This window comes from Epinephelus lanceolatus, chromosome 24 (assembly GCF_041903045.1).
Source record: "Epinephelus lanceolatus isolate andai-2023 chromosome 24, ASM4190304v1, whole genome shotgun sequence".
Taxonomy (NCBI): Eukaryota; Metazoa; Chordata; class Actinopteri; order Perciformes; family Serranidae; genus Epinephelus; species Epinephelus lanceolatus.
In genome coordinates this window covers 8,577,122-8,596,633 of record NC_135757.1, presented here as the reverse complement: position 1 = coordinate 8,596,633, position 19,512 = coordinate 8,577,122, and the positions used below count along the sequence as shown (strand labels likewise).

General features: G+C 41.4%; 1 protein-coding gene across 2 annotated transcripts in view; it reads left to right on the top strand.

Annotated features, from left to right (window-relative positions):
• Positions 1-1,446: 1,446 nt before the first annotated feature.
• Positions 1,447-19,512, top strand: part of appa (amyloid beta (A4) precursor protein a) — a 48,520-nt gene continuing 30,454 nt past the window's right edge. The window contains exon 1 of one of the 2 annotated variants that reach the window (XM_033615699.2): positions 1,447-1,647. In XM_033615699.2, the coding sequence (XP_033471590.1) occupies positions 1,588-1,647 (60 nt within the window). In that variant the 5' untranslated portion in view covers positions 1,447-1,587. The remainder of the gene's footprint in view (positions 1,648-19,512) is intronic. The other variant, XM_033615698.2, reaches the window with a different exon arrangement.

Genomic DNA, 19,512 nt, shown 5'->3' with positions numbered 1-19,512 from the left:
GGAACGTATGCCCATAAGGCCAAAGGTGTCGTAGTTGTAGGGGGGCAATTTTGTATTTCTAGGTAACTAGTGCTATAACTAAATTAGAATTTGCTGAATATATCGGCCAAAGGGCTGAACTTAAAATTAGCTCTCTGAGGTACGACGATAAACATCTTTACGTGGCAAGTTGCATGAGTCTCGAGAACTAGCACCACCACTAGCCATCAGCTAGTCTTGCGCGAGTTGCCATGTAAACACAGCACTCCTGCAGGGCAGGCTAACTGACCACGGTGAGAAATGGTGCTATAAAAGTGGAGTGAATTACGTCTTTTCAAGTCAATTTTGCATGCTGCGGCTTCAGGGCACTTGGATTACGACAGACAAGCCGTTCTGACGTTTTCGAAATGCATTAGCGGAGTTTTATTACATTTTCAAAATGTGGGTTCCATGTGCTTTAAGTGTAGCTGTTATTCCGGCTAGCTGTTATCCTCCGATACCCCAAACGAGTTTTGTGGATTAAAAACTACACTGGACTTCTTGTCGGCATGAGGGTCAGTAAGTACAGTCTGTATTTTCATTCTAAAGCGGCCATTTCCTTTAAAGGAATAAAAATGGAACGGTAGTTTTTCGGGTGAACAAACGTTTTATTACTTTAATTGAAACTTGAAATCGAAAAGACGCACCTTTTAAAGCAACTAAAATAAAGGGGAGATTCTCCGTCCAGTTGCGAATGTACACGGTATGATAACCGTCAACTTTTATATCAGGGTATACCTTCAAATGAATGTATTGCTGCAACCCTCACAAGGTACGATCTCGGAATTGGGGGGCAGAGTTGTCTGGCCTTTAAGCCGCCATACGTGTCCGTATAAACAGGACAGCTAGCAAGACAAGTGTGATGTTTCGTGTGATGCGTGTGAAACCCACTGTGGGAGACTGAAGAAGTAGCTGTTGGCAGTTAGCAGCTAACTCAAAGAATAAGAACAGCGGCCATAAATGTCCACAAACTGGGAAAACAACGGAGTTCCTTACCCTCAGAGCAGAGGACGAGATCAGACGCCATATGACAGGGATGGTGAATGATAGTTATTGTCATGTTTTGCCATTGATATTGTTTTGAAAGAGCTGCCGACACGTATGTTACATGTCACACCTGTTTTGATGGGAAACAGGGTTCCAAAAAACAGAGCGAAGAAAGCGGTGAGAATGAAAAAAAATTAAAAACTAAAAATTTCAAAAGCTGCACTGGAAAGGCGTCGAAAGGGCAGGGGGCCACAGAGACTTCTTATACACTGGGCCTATAATTTGGTGCTACGCCCCTGATTTACAGTGTACATAAGAGATAATGAGTGCACGTGCGTCAGAAAGATAACGTGTGACTGAAAGACTGTGTGCGCGCATTTCCAGTGTGTGTGTGTGTGTGTGTTAATCCCACTCCGCTGTGGTCAGGTGATCCGGCGCTGAGCAGCTGTGCAGCCTCGGTATCGCTCACAATCAGACAACGGGAGTCACCGGCGCTGAGCACACTCAGTTTCTCACCCGACGCAAACGTGTAACCGTTTGGCGAAAACGCTGCCTTTAGGAGCGTCGTGTCAGCGAAGCGACATGGGGGATCGAGTAGCTTTACTGCTGCTGGTTGTAGCGGCGTCGGCTCTGGCTACCGAGGTAAGAAAATCCGTTTTTTGGTGCGAGGTTTCGCAGTATTCCCACCATATTGTTGCTGTCAACTGCGTCAGGCTAGCTACAGTTAGCTACAAGGAGACCGGAAGCTAGGCTGCCGTACCTTCAGACTTAAAGCTTAGAATATGTTTAAAACGGCTCAAGAGGATGGTTATTGACAAGGGAATTTATTAAATGACTTCAGTTACAGCAAAAATATTCCATTAATGAGCAGTTACACTCTCTTTAAGTTGTATACTATATTAAATAAGGCAAGTCTTTTCCCTGTTGTTTTATGTTGAAGGTTTTAAACGGAAGTCTTGTGCTAAAGTTTCGCCATTTTGACACTGATTGTAAATACTTTGTATTTCTAAACCAAAGCCCCTTCACTGTTTTGCACAGCAAAGCGTCAACGTTTACACATTTCATTACTATTAAACGTTGTTTATTTGTGATAGTCTTCCTAGAAGTGTGAGATACACTCAAATGACACGTATTTAATTTTAAACACCCGTGTTCCGATGCTCTGTGGTGCCTTTTTCCCAGGCAAAGTGTCCCTTTAAGCCTGTGGTAGCTGATTTATTGAGGCTGTGTGACAATGGAGAGGGTGTCCGTCACCCTCGATTTAAAGCTGCACCCGAAATGTTTCCTTTTGTGTTAAAACGAGAAGCAAGTTGCTTTTTTATTTTTTAAAATGCTACAAACAAGTTGTCAAACGATGTACCTTCAATAACACTGCGCAACTGTGTCTGCTTTTCCTATGAAACGTTTATTTAATGGGCATTCCTGCTCATTTAAACTCATTAAGTTACAGGGAATAGATGAAAAGCGTATTGTCTCATTTTCCATATCCCGAGGGCTGATTTTAAGGGAGTGGGCGTGTTTTTGGGGAATGAAAATAACTCAATAAGACGTCTTGTTCCCTCATAATGAAGACATGACGCCAGATTGTGGCTTGAGTTGAGTAAATGAACTCGTGAAGATGACAGGGTCCTCAAATAAACATCATTATCGCTTTCCCTCATATTTCAGTCAGATGGGAGAGAATAGAGAAGTAAGATGGCGGCGGTGCACTGCAGCATTTATCGAGCTTCGGGGAAACTGGGAAGCCAACAGGAGCTTTGGTTATCATTGTTGCCTCTTAGGCTCCTTTTCTTACCCATCTTTGAGTTTGGTGTGACTATAGTGACATTAAATAACCTAAATTATATTTTTAATAATGTCTCTCTCTCAGTGGAGCTTTCACAAAATCCCCACTCATCCATTTTTCAAGCGTCTTTGCCAAGAATATCGCTTTGTGAGCACACACTGCAACACACATCTATTTTTAACATGTCATTTATGTCACTGCAATTAAAAGAATCACAGCTATTTAATCAAATACAGCCAGAGATGTGTTAAAATGTCATGTCATCGTCAGTTGTGTACTTTCCTCAACTGTGAGTAATAGCAGTGCTCCAGTTTCCTCATTTTCAATGTAAAATTTGTCTGGAAATTACCCAGAAACTTATTAAACATGGGGATATCCCTAACTTAGATTCTTATAACCAGTTTTAATAAGGGATTTTAACACTAAGGTCGTGATGTGAGTGTGCAGGGAGAAATGAAACATACCTGTAAGGGACTGTTCATTACTATTAGAGGTGAGGGGTGGTGCAAAATGACGAGGGGAGAGTGAAATAATGTTTTAAGCACTGGCGAGGGACTCATGTTTTTTATTTTGGCTTAAAGGAGGGGCATACATCTTTAAATGACTGTATTTTTTAACGTAGGTTTTTAAAGACGGGAAGGCATGCTTTCTTTAAAGGGTTAAATTACAGAATGATACCATTTATTAGAGATGGGGGAAAAAATTGCGATGTTTTTCTGTGACAAAGCCATATCGTTGCACGGACACCAAGTAATCGATTCTTTATTAGCTAAATTATTAACGTTACAAATACAAATTAAACATTAGGTAGCTGACTAGCGTAATATAATTATCATTTCCAGTCCTCTATGTACATTGTCCTGCAATAAAAATGACTAAATGAGAGATAAACAGACCAGCTACTGAATTTTATTCAATAACACTGTTGATGTTGACGAAGTTTTCCATTGCGGACTTAATTTGCAGTTGAAAAAAAGGTAGGCTAATAAATTATAGTATGTTTCATCGCAATTCTGAGCATATCGCAACACGTTTAAAATGTGTCATGTATCATGATATCGTATTTGAAATATTGTTGGATTTTCAAATTTATGATGGTCCTTGGACACATCATGTGTGACTAAAATCTGAGCCTGAATTAGTAATATTTCATCAAAATCACTTTATTGTACGTCTTGTTTAAAATTTGGCCAAAAATAAACTGCACAAGCTAACCTAAGCTAGCATGACGAGAGTGAAAAACCCAGGCTCCTTGCTCAGCTCCAAAATTTCATCTTCAACTTTTTACTTTAAATTTCAAACACCAAAGGGTACGTTTTAAAAATCTAATGACTAATTTAAGGTGTGGGAAAAGTCATACATTTTCCACTAGTCATTCTGGGAGGCTCAAGGAAACATGTTTATATTTTTGGGGAGGGTCATGATGTCACACCCCAGCCCCACCCCTACTCTGACTAGTAGAGTACACTCCCTAATGCTTTAGTCCCCCCCTTCTCAAGGTAAAATCTGTCTGTGGAAAATACCCATGCAACTTCCACTTGTTTTAACAAGCGATTTTAACACTTAGCTTGTGATGTCATTGTGAGAGAAATTACTCAGTCACTTAGTTTCATTGTGGTTAAGCAGCTGCAGTTCAGTGTTGTCTGAGGAATGTCTGGTCGTAACAATTCTAGCTTGTACACATGATAAATGTGTTACTTATAATAGATCGATAGTGCCAAACAATGGCTGCTACAGTCCATTCAGCCCGCTTGCCTCTGCTGTCTTGGACATTTCTGACCTGCTGCTCCCAGCCTGTAATCAGTGGACATGGAGCGAACAGTTCGGGCTGCTCATCAAGCAAAGCAGTGGCTTTGTTGGTAATCCATTGCTTAGCTTACTTAGGGAGTCCTGTATTTACATTATACATATCAAAGGCGGAGTGATGAAATGAGATAGAGGAAGTTGTTTAAATTTTCAAGGAATAACACGAGCGAGATTAAATCAGACCTGAAAATGAGCTGTTGCAAGTTTTTGATCTTGTTAGGGCTTGTTTATAGCCTCCGTGACCGCCCCATACAAACACACACACACACACACGCACAGCTCGAGGAAGCTGCTTTTTTTCCTGACGGGCCCGCGGTGTGGAGCGTGGGAGTTGGATGCCAGCCTTTGTGTATTTGTGAATCCTTGGGAAATGGCTATTGGATGGGTGCAGGCAGTCTGTTTGTGTGCATACTGCAGTCTTTCAGCCTGGGGCGGACCAGCCCTCTCCCCTTATTAGTGAGTTTAATGCCATTATGCCTGTTGGCGCTGCCAGTGTTTCTCTCTGGCACCTTCTCTGCTGCTCACGCTGCAGTTTCAATTCTTTGAAGGAGGAAATCCACCTGACACTAATATATATCGTCTTGCTGTGCATTTTCTTATTTGACTTTTTTATTATAGCCACTTTCGTCTGCGTCGCCTACACTTCCACTTCAGTCTGTAATTAACATTTTGCAGAGAAAGAGTTTGAGCTTCGTGTTAAATCCAGGGCTTCCTGTACACCTGAAGATATAAAAGCAGCAGCAGAATTGACATAGACGCACTGAGATCAGGTCAGCTGAGGCTAATGTCAGTGAATCGTTCAAAGCATTTGCTCTTATTCTGACAGACTGGCACCAAATATCAGATGTTTGCTGATGTGTTTGTTGTGTCTTCCCCACTGCTATCAAACTGCACGGCTGTACTGGACATGCAGTATGTTGTAATGTGACATCTAGAGCTGACACGTTAAGTCAGGTAAGATGTCGGTCAACAGCAACTATTTTGATAATTGGGGAAGGAAATCCAGAGCAGTGCTGCTTGTAATGTCTGTAAAATAACTTAAAGTAAGGATGTGTGGGCAGGAATCAAGAATAGATCTGATTGGGAATTGCACCGATCAGCAGAATCAATATTGGCACTGGTATCAATAAAATCGTATTAATTCTTACTTTCAAGCACGAATATGAATGAAAATGAAATGTGAATATTTTCTGGTTTTCTTATACATCTATGATAGGAAATTGAAACTGCTGGGGCAAAACAAGATATTTTAAGCCGTCAACTTGGATTTTTGGAATTTGTGATGGATACGTTTTTTTAGCTATTTTCCAATATTTTTGTAACTTGATCTCCATTTGGATATTTATCCGTGCAAATACTGTAAGTTCTGTTGTGCTGAAATGTTGCAGTGAGTGATCGCTTAGCTGATAACATTTAAAAAAAATGATAATTAAATAATCTTTCAAGTAAATTTAGAGCAGGTAAAACTGCCAGACATGCTTCAAATGGGGTAATTTGTGAATTAAATATCTTAAATATCGGCCCTGTCACCTAGAAATTACATAACTAGTTTGAAACAGCAAATATGTTTTGAGGGAAATATAATTCAGAACAAATTAGAGTTTTCTCTTAACGCAAATAAAAGTCGCAAAAATGTTGATACTGAACTAGGCTTCCAGGAAAGCCACGCAGCTTGCAGGCAGTTTTCCCCAGTGGTCACTCTTGGTATTGCAGTGAAAAAATACCCTGAGCCATGGAGGTTTTATATTTCTAAAACTTTCCTCAAGCGGAGAAAAGCATTTTAAAAATTAGCGACATCATCACAATATAAGTGCCAAGTATTGATTTTTTAAAATTATATAAATTATTAATATTACAAATACAAATTAAACTTTATCAATTGCTTTTTCAGTCCACTAGATACAATTTACCGTGGCCAAAAAATGACTGAAGTGACGTAAACTGATTGAAAACTTTATCTTATTAAATAGAACAGATGTTGACAAAGTTTTCCTTTAGGGACATAATTTGCAGTTGAAAAAAGTAATAACTCGTAATTGCAGCATATTTAAAATTGCAATAATATAGTATCATGATAATCGTATCGTGGATCCTCTGGTGATTCCCACCTCTACTGGACATATCAGCAAAATGTTAATTGAAAAGTTATCAGCAAAATTTTACTACCTTTATTTATTAGCCTTTAACATAAATCACAATCTTTTCCTTACCTTAACCAAAGTGCTCTTGTTGCTTAAACTTAAGACCAGAGTCTAGACGGGAAACCCGGGGTCCTGGTATCAAGGTCCGGCACTTTGTACGCCTGCCATCCTCCCCAACCACCTCCTTTCACAGCTTATGCAGTACATGAATGTCGTGTTTCATTACCTGAATAAAACGTCTCTGAACATAATCCAGGCAGTGATTACGTCCTCACAACAACGTTATTGACCTCCTGAGATTCTGTGTCCATATACAAGAACATTACTGGACCTATACTTCATTCTGCTTAATTTAGACCTGTTGTCCTCGTTCGTGGACACTTTATCGTGCCATCCAGTGGCAGTAAGACCATAATAGACCAACTTGAAACTTGTATATTTATGATAAATAACATTTGTAGTTTGATATGGCAGCAAGTTTCATCAATTTTAGCAACAGTAACAAGCTAAGTCACTTAATTAGAAAGTACACATTGGGACTTCATTATCATCTTGTTTGAGGATATTGAGACTTTATTGTCATCACATTTTAGGGACTCTATTATCGTTGACAAAGTTTAGATTTTTTTGGACTTATCAGGTCCTACTGATCCCAAATAGCTGGGAGATAATAAAATTGCCAACCAAACAAATGTCCGGGTCTCAGGAGGTTAAGAAAGTAGTTTAGCAACATACAAACATGATTTCCAGGAGGCAGCGTTGATCTTTGGGTTTAAGAGTATTGAGAAATTATGAAGGGTATTTGTCCTGTTCTTGACTTGTTTTCACATTTTAATGACATGATAAATCGTTCAAACAAAACCAAATTAAATCATGAAAGTAATCGATATCTGCAGCCATAGAAATAAGAAGAATAGGCAGCAGTCATACCGGCCACTGTGGTGATATTAGTTGTCATACTCTCCCTGTGCCTGTCTTTCCTCATCTCAGTAAACAGTGGATATTGTCATGTGGCAGGACTGAATGTCCTCTTCATAATGAGACCTGAAAAGACTTTGTCTCCAGCACTCCCTGTTTTTTTGTCTCTCTCTCGTTCTCTGTTTTTAATCCCTCACGTCCAACCCGTAGTGCTAATAGTTGGCTGTTAGAATTCCTTGTTCAAACAGCACACATTGTCCATCTTGGTTGTGTCAACAACAACAATGACACCGCAGCGTTCCCAATTAATGTCCCCCTGCAGCATCCCCCTCTGTCTGTCCTGGAGAAAAGAATTCCTGACCTTTTGATACTGTTGTTTCTGTTGTCATGGTCTCTGGAAACGGGGCTGATGACGCTGATGTGCTTGTCTTTTGGAGCTGGTCGCGGTGTAAATCAGCTGTCGGGGAACAATGAAGATGGCTTTACCTGTTAATCTTTGCCTTCCTCTCTGTGTTTGACTTTTCTTTATAGTCTCGTTTTGTCGTTCTCACACCCCTGAGTCTTCTGTGCGCTCATAATGTTACTGAAAGGTAGCATCCCCCCTTTTCAAAGCATGGTAGGAATCTGGTAGTGCTGATTTCAGAGGTAACAGGCCAGTGCACAGCTAAAAGGCTTGCATTGTGCAGTGCAACCTGGCCTTTCGATGAGATACTGTGGACGAATGCCAGAAGGTTTGATTAGATCCAACAAGAATCTGATAGCATAAGAAGCTGGCATTCCTCTCTTGCTGTTTCAGGAGAATGTTCTGATTTAAATCGAAGGTCTTGGATGGAGATGCTGCTTAAGTGTCACACTCTACTTCATCTTGCTCACCTCTCCCTTTTTATTACTGCCTCATAATTAGCTCTAATAGGTCAAACATGTTACAATCTTAGCTTTATTGCCCGGTAGTCATCAGGGAAAACGCCATTCTCCCACCCACCTCTTGTATTAGAGCGAGTCTCCCACCAGGCAGCACCATTCATCACCATTGGACCGCTATTTCCATCTGTAAATATCAGCAGTGCGCCACGAAGACACACTTTTCATTTCGCTGCTGCTGAGTAAGCAGCTGTTGGTACAGAATCTGAATAATAAGCCGAGAAACGAGTCGGCCCGACCTGCGCAATTACTCAGCAGCAGCATCGAGTACATCCAGCTTTCACCTCATCAGTGAGGGAGCTGCACACACAGTGTTCATACACGCATAGCCTCCATCTGGAAACCATGTTGCTGCCATTTCTTGTTAAGGCGTCAGTGCTTTTATGGTCACACCTCCGTCACAGTCAAGGTTGTGATGTGCTGTAGAGGTTTGTGACTGACCTTCTACCGAGCTCTGACCCAGGCTGTAATAATCTGACCAAGGCCAGTACGGTCAGGTTTTAATCTTGGATTTTGTCACACAGAAGCAACATTATCAATGTGTGATGGATGAGTTAGTCCATAAATTTCAGTGTGGATGTGTAGATTTATGCCCATGTGACTAGTGGATGATGCTGGAATCAGAACAAGATGATATAACACGTGTATGTGTCGTCACACATCGTGACTGGAACCCCCAAGGCACTAAGAGGTGTTTGACCTAACGGTGCAGCCAATCCAACAGGCCGCTTGTGTCCTCTCTGCTGGATCCCAGACTGGAGGTGTAATGAACCAAAGAAGTGCCAGCTCACCTTTAAGCCTTCAGTTATAAGAGAGGAGCCCAGCAGAGGTCCCGCCCCCACTTCTGTGCCTGGGAATTTGACATTTATTTCGAGTCAAGTGCATTAACGGTGATATGAAATGGCTCTGTGGATTCAGTCAGTGTGGAGATAACTCTGTGAAACCAGACAGGCATATGGCACATTTGGTACTGCTGTCCTAAAAAAAGCATGCAACAAAGTGGGTTAGAAAAGGCATCTCAGACAGAGTCCTGCTACTGTAGTGACAGAGAAGCATGTCGTATAGTCACAACATCCAAGGTTCAGTTTTAAATGTCCGCCCCCTTCTTCCCTCATGTTCCTTACCTGCCTATCGACAGTCGATAAAGAGGCTAAAATACCAGCCAAAAAATTGAATGTATCTGGACATGATCTACAAATTAAACTGCTGACTGTTGTGGTCCTTCAGCTTCTTATAATCTTGCTTAAGTTTCTTAAACCTTTCACGAATTTGTTTCGGCACGTGGCCTATATTTAGCTCTGCTAGCTTGTCAGCTATTCTTCTATAGACTCAGTCGTTTCAAGTCATCGAATCAAAGTCCCGCTGTTGAGTGTATTTGCTGCAGAAGAAATTTAGCGGGACTTTGATTCGATGACTTGAAACGACTGAGTCTATGGAAGAATAGCCGACAAGCTAGTGGAGCTAAATATAGGGCACGTGCCGAAACAAATTCGTGAAAGGTTGAAGATACTTCTGCGGTAAATACACTCAAAAGAGCCTGGACCTCGTCGTCCGTCCACTTCTTGTAGCTTCTCTTCGTTTGCTCCATTTTCCAAATGATCAAAACACAAATGAAGTGAAGCTTGTCGAAAGTCCCTCAAGAATTCCAGGGAATCTGAAAAGTCCTACCCCCCTACTAGGTACTTTTTTTGTCTTAAAGTCCCCGGGTAATTTCGCTGGAAATGTGCAAAGGTTTTTCAAAATCCCGGGTAAATAATAAAAGGGGCTTAGGTCCTATCCTCTTAAACATAAAATTTAAAAAACAAACCCTCTGGTTTCGTTCATTTAAGGGTCATTTTGGCTTATAGTAATAGCTCTGTAATCCCGGGATACCATGAAACTCATCCACTTGCAGTTTGCTTATCGGAAATACCTGGACCTATCCATTGTAAAGTACTTCAATAAAGTCATGGAATTGGGTAAAACATCTTCAAAAGTTTTAAAAATTCACTGGTAAAAATGCGTGGGAATGCTGTTGTAACACTGGAGTTACAGATCAGAAGAAAAACGGAAAGAGCACGTACTTCTATCGCACGTCTTCACTGGCTACTGCCAACTCAAGATGTGTGCCAGATGCTGTTGATGTACCCCCCCAAAAGGTTGGCAAGCACAGAAATGAAAAAGAGTATTCGACGTCTGTCCCTTTGTCCCCCCTTTGTTTTTTGGTCTATGAACTGAATTTTAGAATTAAAAGAAAATCCAAACATAAGCTATTCACCAACACTATCACCAATTCTTCCACCATATAAATAATTCCTGGATCGACAGTAATGCTGGCCTGTCTGGCAGCTCTTTTTCCTCCACTGGTTTCCGTCCATCCAAACACATTTTCGTCTCTCCAGCACTCTTATTTTCTTCATGAAATGGATTCACACCAAGAAACCGCTCTGCCCCAGTACATCTTTGATTCCTGCACAGGTTGCTGACTCTTTATTTTTAAAGAATCTTTTTGAGAAAGTTTCCCAGTGTAATGATGAAGTTCTTTCCTTTTCACCACCTCTATCAACACCCAAAAATACCCATGAGGGTCCTTGTTTTTCAAGGGTTACACTCCTCTACTCATGAATGATCTCATCCCCTCATCCTCTCACTTCTCTCACCGTCCTGGGTGTTCAGGGTTGCCATAGCACTGAGTCTTCCCCAGGTGCCTGGTACTTGGACTATAATTAGGCTGCTGTGTGTTATTCCCGTCGTTCTTCACACCCATTCCTCCCCCCCTTTTTACCATTTTCCACCAGAACAGTTTCTCGCTCTCACTTTCTCTCTGAAGCACTGTGTCATCCATACAGTATGTTGCTGATGTGCTGCATGGCCTCAGCTCGAGAGTCACAGTTCAGAGGCTTTATGAAACTAGTACCTCTTTGAGTCGGGCGACACACCATCAATTGTAGATGACAAGTCCTCTCGGAGTCCAAGTGTGAAATTGGAACACTTGTTTGAAATGCCAAGTTCTATGTGTGTGCGTATGTGGGTGTGTGTGTGGGCGCAAATGAGACGAGAGGGGCGAGGTGGAGATTTGCGTCAGAAAATGGACGGGTATTATTGACTGTGCCCTGCTATTTCTGGATCTGGTTCCTGTTTCTTCTCCGTGATAGAGGCGGACTTCCTGCGTTTGTGCAGAGGACAAGAATGGCGCAGAGCTGTGTGTGTGTGTGTGTGTGTGTGTGTGTGTGTGTGTGTGTGTGTGTAAGCCTTTGTTTCGAAAATCCCTCATGTTTTAATTGACAGTTTGTAGAGTTTCCTTTAGGATTTGTGAAATAGAATTTTCTCTTCTTGTTAAGCTGGTATTAATCATAATTTTAAAGTAGTAATTTCAGCATTTAGTCATGATTTAGAATTCAGTTAAGGTCGTAGGAAGTACAGGAAAGTATGACTTGACAGTGCTTTTCCATCAGTGATTGCCTTCCGTTTCGAAATACTGTGTTCCCAGTTTACCTGCATAGAGGTGGTGCTATAACCACTAATGACGATTCCAGATATACACACCCATCACCAGCACCCCAGGGCACTGATTCACAATGACTCCCAGCAGCAACACTGATGAGAAATTACCTCAACTCACAGTCAGCCCTGAAATGATTTTCATGCAGCTGTAAACATGCTTAATATTACAGGCTTCTGTGTTTTGTTTTGTTTTTAGCCTCCTTTAAATGAAATTCTGCAGTGTTGTCTGAGGACAGGAAATTGTTGCCTTTAGCTCTATTGATGCAAGTGAACACATTAGGACAAATATGCTAAGTTAAGTTGTTTGTGTAGTGTGTTTTCAGCGTGCGTATTATCCTGATGCAGATGGCAAATTATGAAAAAGGGGTTTTGATTGCTTCCTGTAGGGCAAGGCAACACGGTTGGATTTGGGCCATGACGATGCTGTTGTTGCTTCAGTAGGAGACACTGGGGACATTTGCAACTGTTGGAAATAGCTGAATTTGATAGCATAATTTGTTAAAAGTGATCTGAAAAGAAAAAATGTTAATTAACAAATGACAATGCTTTGAGAAAGGTTTATTTTAAAAGTGAGAAAACATACAATGAAATGTAAATAGGGCTGCAACTAACAATTATTTTTATTGTCGATTATTTTCTTGGTTACTCAAATTGTTTGTTTGGTCTATGAAATGTGAGAAAATGGTGAAAAATGTTGATCACTTTGCCAGACATCTTCAGATGTTTTGTCCACAACCCAAAGATTTTCAGTTTATTTTCATAGAGGAGTAAAGAAACCAGAAAATATTCACATTTGAGTGAGAAAGTCAAAAAAATCTGCCCTTTTTTTCTCATCAAATTAGTTTGTGATTAATTTAATAGTTGACAACTAATTAATTGTCGAAGCTCTTGTAAATATGAAAGAAATAAATGTGCATTGTCGAAAAAAAGTCACGCAAGCTAAGCTAAGCTAAGCATTATTTTTATTCACAATTACCACTCTGTAAATGATCATGACTATCCTTGTGACGTTTAATAATAATAATAATAATAATGATGATGATTGAGATTTTCCCAGGGTGATGGTTTGCAGAAATGTGACGAATTGTTGGTAAGGATGCTACAAATATCCACAGCCATGTATGATGGCAGCTCGCTGATGCAACACAGTTGGTGAAACTGGTCGTTCTTTATCATATTTCTCATTGGCAGGTCTAATGAGCGGTGACGGGGCACAAGTATTTATTTTTTTTAAAAGTGAATGCCTCTAGTAAATAAAAAACGATTGTCATGCAAATGGTTTGTTGGGCACAGGGAAACAGAGATCTGTGTGGGTACATGAGACCCTTAAAAAGAGGTTGGGTCATGGGGAGTACCTGCCTCTCAAATCATCTGACCGGACAATGGGGAAAAATTGGAGATGATGTAGAGGACTTTTCTGCTCTGACTAGAAATTTTTTCCAGCATTCTCCAACATTTTTGCCAAACAATTTTGCCTTGAGTGGCAAAAGTCCCAGGCACTAAGAACACAGAACCCTGTGGTGTGGAGCAACGCAAAAACAGCCAACAAAAAGCTTCATTCTCACTAAAAACAGATACAAAAAGCCACCTCCAGCTGCTAAAACGCACTCTTTGTGATTGCTGTCTAAGGGTGTTTCTACATCCATTTATGGTGAACTGTGGGTGTGGGAATGAGGCTTGTGTCCGCATGCCCAGCGCCACAATGATTGAGAATTATAAAGCCGAATCTCGCGTATGCACAGCTTTAAGAATCTGAAAAAAAAAGATGACGTAACATGATGCAAAAAGAATTAGTTAAGGTAAAGCTATACTGAAGTTTTCACGTGTTCACAGAGCACAGCTATTTCATGATGCAGCACATTGGCACATCTTTAGAGCAAAAACAACCGTTATTAACATATTTTTGGTCTGAGATTGTGAACAGATTTGCATGATGTGTGATCTGAGTCGCCAAAATTCATAGCTTGACATCACCGAGTGTGTGTGTGTGTGTGTGTGTGTGTGTGTGTGTGTGTGTGTGTTTGTTTGTGCAGGCGGTCACAGCTCCATCTGTGTATATTGGCGACTCCCAGCTGGATACCAGTGAGGTCAGAAGCAGTTTAGCAGGCCATTACTGAACGAGCCGGCCATCATGATGGTCTAATGTTGATTTTTAAAGCACACAAAAACACCTGCATGCACACCTAGCTTCACACACATGCTTCCTTACGAAAGCAAACCAGCCTGGTGATGAAATTCCCACTCCCAGGTGAACTGGATAATGGTGTTGCCTCAGGTTGCCACAGCGCTGACAGAAGGAGGTTATAACAGGCAGCTCCCCGGGGTTTGAGAGCAGGCTCCGTCTCCATGGTGATTATTACTAAGGAAACCAAAAGTCCCTCCATCACCTCTAGACAAATTAAGTGGGCAGAAGTCAGAACTATTATTCTTACACACCTCTAATCAGATTTTAAAGAGATTTGTCTGAGATGCTAATTCCAGTCGAAACCCCCGGGACACGGCTTAATCGCATTGAATATGAATGAAGACTCAAACAAACTTCCTCACAGGCTTTAAAAGTTTTGAAGACGAGGACTGCTGAGTAAGAAAAAAGGAGGACGTGGCATGACGTGATGAGTCTGCACCAGATGGGCGTGGTTGACTTTTCAGAGACGTTTCACGGTGCCAGTTTGACCTTTTTAAGCCTAATAATCAAGGAGATCGATATTTATCCCCTGAATGATGAGATGCAGTCTGTTTCTGGAGGTGCTCGAGTTTCATCATAACCTGATTCACCTCAATTTACACCTGCAAACGCTGCTCAGAGGATCAATCCCACACCCAGTGTCTTATTTTTTCCCGCACACAGTCAGGACAGAGCTTCTGTTCAGATCCCAGCGACGTGTCTGGTTTTACATCTGCTCTGTAGTTGAACTCTTGTCCTGCAGGGAGTGCGAAGGGAAGGGAGGGTCCGCCTTGTAATCAGCGAAACACACAACCCACTAAATCTGCTCCCCAAACATGAGGCGCGGATAGCTTTACACACATCAGAGCGGGGCAGCGTCGCACCCACACTCCCAAGTCCAGGGAAAGACGAGCTCAGGGTTTTAAGTAACAGCAGGACCCGCTTGCCAAGGTGATTACAGACCATGTGTGTATCCCGACGTGCACGAGCAATTCTGTCACCTCGCCAGTCTTATCTAATTCCGCCGTCACATATCCTCCCAGGCTAAGCAAACAGATTCCACATGGCTATGCGTCATGTAAACAACCTACAGACAGACGGGCTCGTGCTGGATTCCACCACAAGTGATTGATTAATCACACAAGGCAGTATAAGTTAGTGGCATCACATAACGTAAATGTTTAAAGGCACAATAAAGACTTTATCTGCATTGTGTTACTGCCACTTCCCTGTCGCCTATATGGTGAGTGTGTGTCAGAGCCATTGTTAACCATCTCCACCAGTTGACATTATCTTGCATGTGGTTGAGAGCGTCCCAACCTGGACAATCCAGCCTTGTCTCGTTAGTAAAAGATGTGTGCCAGAGCGAGAGAGAGAGTGTGTGCGCAAGGCTCCTGCGACACATCTTGCTCTCCAGGGAGTCTCCCCCCAGGACGTGAGATGATCTAAGACACCCACCCCCCTCCCTACCCCCCGCCGCCTCCACCCAGCTCCCCATGGCAGGCCTGGGCCACTCAGATAAGACTGTACAATTAATAGCACCGCAGGACCAGTGCCCATGGGGACACTTCAAAGATTGTTATGCGTGTGTGTGTGTGTGTGTGTGTGTGCTTACATTAAACTGCGTCTCAGCCTCTGTGTGAGTGAGAAGATACATGGTGTGTAAGAATGGATTTATTTGCAGTTTGTAAGCATGCAAAGCAATATTTCTTTTTCTGACAACCCCCCATTTACATTTAATGGGTAATAAACATTTTGCAGCCCTTTTTTTTCTGCTTTTTAGTGCCGCTGATCACATCTGTGAATCCGCCAGCCATAAGCGGGCTCATTCACACATAGCAGTACATTTTACAGTCCCTTTACACAATGACTTTGAGATGGGAATGGTTAGGCAATTTCCATAAAGGGGGAAGAAGAGTTATTATGTCTCACAGAGTCCTACACACGGGGAGTTCTGTGCAGTCGCATTGATCGATGTGAATGTTTTGCCTTTGAGAGGTGAGGGGCAGAAATTGAGACTGTAAAAGGTTTTTCTGGCTGAATACTTTGAATCAGCGGCTAATTTGGGTTTTCTCCAAAAGTCAGAACAGTCAATGGGGAGACATGCTTGTAAAGGATTCATTATTTCCTTCAGCTATGATAACATTGTTCTCTCTAAAGTAATTTCTGAATACAAATTTTTCCATCTTGGAACTCAGAGGTCGCTACAATGCAGTATTATAAAGCAAGAAACATGAGCAGTCGGACAGGTTGTAAACAAACCAAATAGCCATTGTAATAAATATTTATAATTATAGACTTTATTTGTACAGCACTCTTCCAAACACTGTTACCAGGTGCTTTACAAAACAAGATAAAATAGTATACATGACAAGATAAAAACAACTAAAACATAAATTTAAAAAAACACAGAACATAGTAACAGTGTGTAATGATAATTCATTAAAGTAATAAAAGAGATAGAAACTAGATGAACTAACTGTATAAAAGCCATCCTGTAAAAGTAGGTTTTGAGGAGTGATTTTAAAGAAGGTTGAGTTTGACTTTGCTGAACTAAAGAGTGCCTACATTTCCCAAAGGTGGTATTTTCTATTTTGTGCATACAAGATAATGTGTGTGCACTACACAATAACTTGTTCCCACAAGATAAGAACTTGTTCCCAAAAGATAATGATCTGTTCCCACAACATAACTTGTGCACAAAATATATTACTTGTTCCCACAAGATGATAACTTGTTCCCAAAAGATAACAACCTGTTCCCACAAGATAACTTGTTCCCACAAGATGGTAACTTGTTCCCACAAGATAAGTTGCGCACACAAGATAACAACTTGTTCCCACAAGATAACTTGTTCCCAAAAGATGATAACTTGTTCCCAAAAGATAACAACCTGTTCCCACAAGATAACTTGTTCCCACAAGATTATAACTTGTTCCCACAAGATAAGTTGTTCCCAAAAGATAATAACCTGCTCCCACAAGATAATAAATTGTTCCCAAAAGATAATAACCTGTTCCCAAAAGACAATAAGTTGTTCCCAAAAGATAATAGCTAGTTCTCAAAAGATAATAACCTGTTCCCAAAAGATAACTTGTTCCTACAAGATGATAACGTGTTCCCAAAAGATCATAATTTGTTCCCACAAGATGATAACTTGTAACCTGTTCCCACAAGATAACTTGTGCACACAAGATAATAACTTATTTCCAAGGAGACGATAACTTGTTCCCAAAAGATAATAACTTGTTCTCAAAAGATATCCTGTTCCCACAAGACAACGTGTGCACACAAGATAATGACATGTTCCCACAAGATGATAACTTGTTCCCAAAAGATAATAACCTGTACCCAAAATATAATAACCTGTTCCCAAAAGACAATAACCTGTACCCAAAAGACAATAACCTGTTCCCAAAAGACAATAACCTGTTCCCAAAAGACAATAACCTGTTCCCAAAAGACAATTAACTTGTGCACCCAAGGTAATAACCGGTATGCAGAAGATCAAAACACATCACTTTTCGGCACTTAAGGGATTCTGTACTAAACTTTGTCCCTAATTATGGACAAAGTTTACTATGCAGAACATTTTCTTGAGTCATTAATTTAAAAATAAATGAATAGTCTTGTCTTTAAGATGTCAGAAAATCCACTAATCATTTAACAGACTTTTGGTTTTGGCTCCAGCCCAAACCACATTATTAAGCCATAAGTGAGTGCACAGACCTTATAATAAACCAGAACCCTGTAAGGCAGAACATGTGACAGTCAGACTCATGATGATGAAGCGAAGATTGCGTTGCGTTTGCCTGGTTGTGATTTGGGTCATGGTTTCCAGCTGTGGAAATGGGTCACCTGTTTGAGATGGGAACTGTGATTCGGGAGGAACAAATTCACACACACATGTGGCCGGTTTATGTGAGCTGCTGCAGCGAGCTCGTCATCGTCATCATAAACCTCCTTGGGACAGCAAACCACTCTATCAAATTGCAGCAGCAAATAATCTGTCTTTAATCGCTTTACTCCTCCAAACTTGTACATTATTGCATTACATTATTAGATTGTTGGTTTGTCTGTGTTTTATAGTGTTTGTCTTCCCTTTATGTGATTCCCTCGGGGTCGAACAAATTCCATTTCATCCTCAAACTATTATGAGGATGTTGCATGCTTTATAAAGTTTATAAGCCAACGTCGCATGTCAAGCTTGAACAACTTGGACATGGGCTGCTACATACAACTTAATTGTGAGGTCCCATATGGGTCAGCAGGCCCAGTAGCTACGTCTGTATTTTCTTTCCGAGACTGACTTGATGTTGGCCTGTTTTCTGCAAATAGCACACAAAAATGCAGCAGCTGCAATTCTCTTCATTGTGGAATTTGTTGTAACTTTGCTTTTGTCAAACTATAGAGGTCTTTCATCGACTAGTATCATTAACAAGAGTGGCAAGAGGCTGGGAGACTATTTGGATGGATCAGTGCTTGAGTTGCATCGCTTGTAATTTGTGTTGGGGCCGAAGGAGCACGCCAAGCAATATGTGACTGGGGTTTGTGCTGACTTTAATTGAACTATCGTCTCGGGGTCAATCTGATAGAGCGCCAGCCTCCTTTCCCCTGGCTTATTCCCCGCCGTTCCAGTGATGGCTATCATGCCAGATTGAGACCAAAGGGGGATATTTCTCCTGACCAGGCTGCCGTCCTAATCCTCAGTGCCCAGATTACCGCTCCATCCCCTCCCTGCAGGATGACCGGCTGGCAGACAGACAGAAATGTGAACTAGAGCTGAGGATAAAGACAGAGAAGGGAAGGAAAGGAGGGTAGCCTGGTGTGTCCTTCTACAATATACATTTGTCTAACACATTGCTGCCGATGTGTCTCGCCATTTGTCAGTCTGCCTTTCTTTCAGTCCATCTGTTGCTCGCTCAGGATTGATTCTGGCTTCCAAAGCATTGTCAGAAAATCCTTTACTCTTACCGTTTTTATCTTTTTGCAAATTGCAAAACGATTCCTGGAATTGTTTCAGGATGTAGAAGGGAAGTGATTATTTCTGTACACAGTATCGTAAGTGGTGTAGCTGTTTGCCTGGAGGATCTTTTAAAAGTTTGACCAAACCAGCGCGGAACCGCAATGACAGAAGATGCTCTCATTCCTTTTCTCTAAACTACCTCTATCTGACAGCAGAATTGCCCATCTTCTCCTTTTAAAGCCTTCCCCGATTTCCGTCAGTCTCCGTCTCTGTCTCTGGCCCTCCATCCCCACATCCTTTCTGTCTCGCAGAGCACTGACCT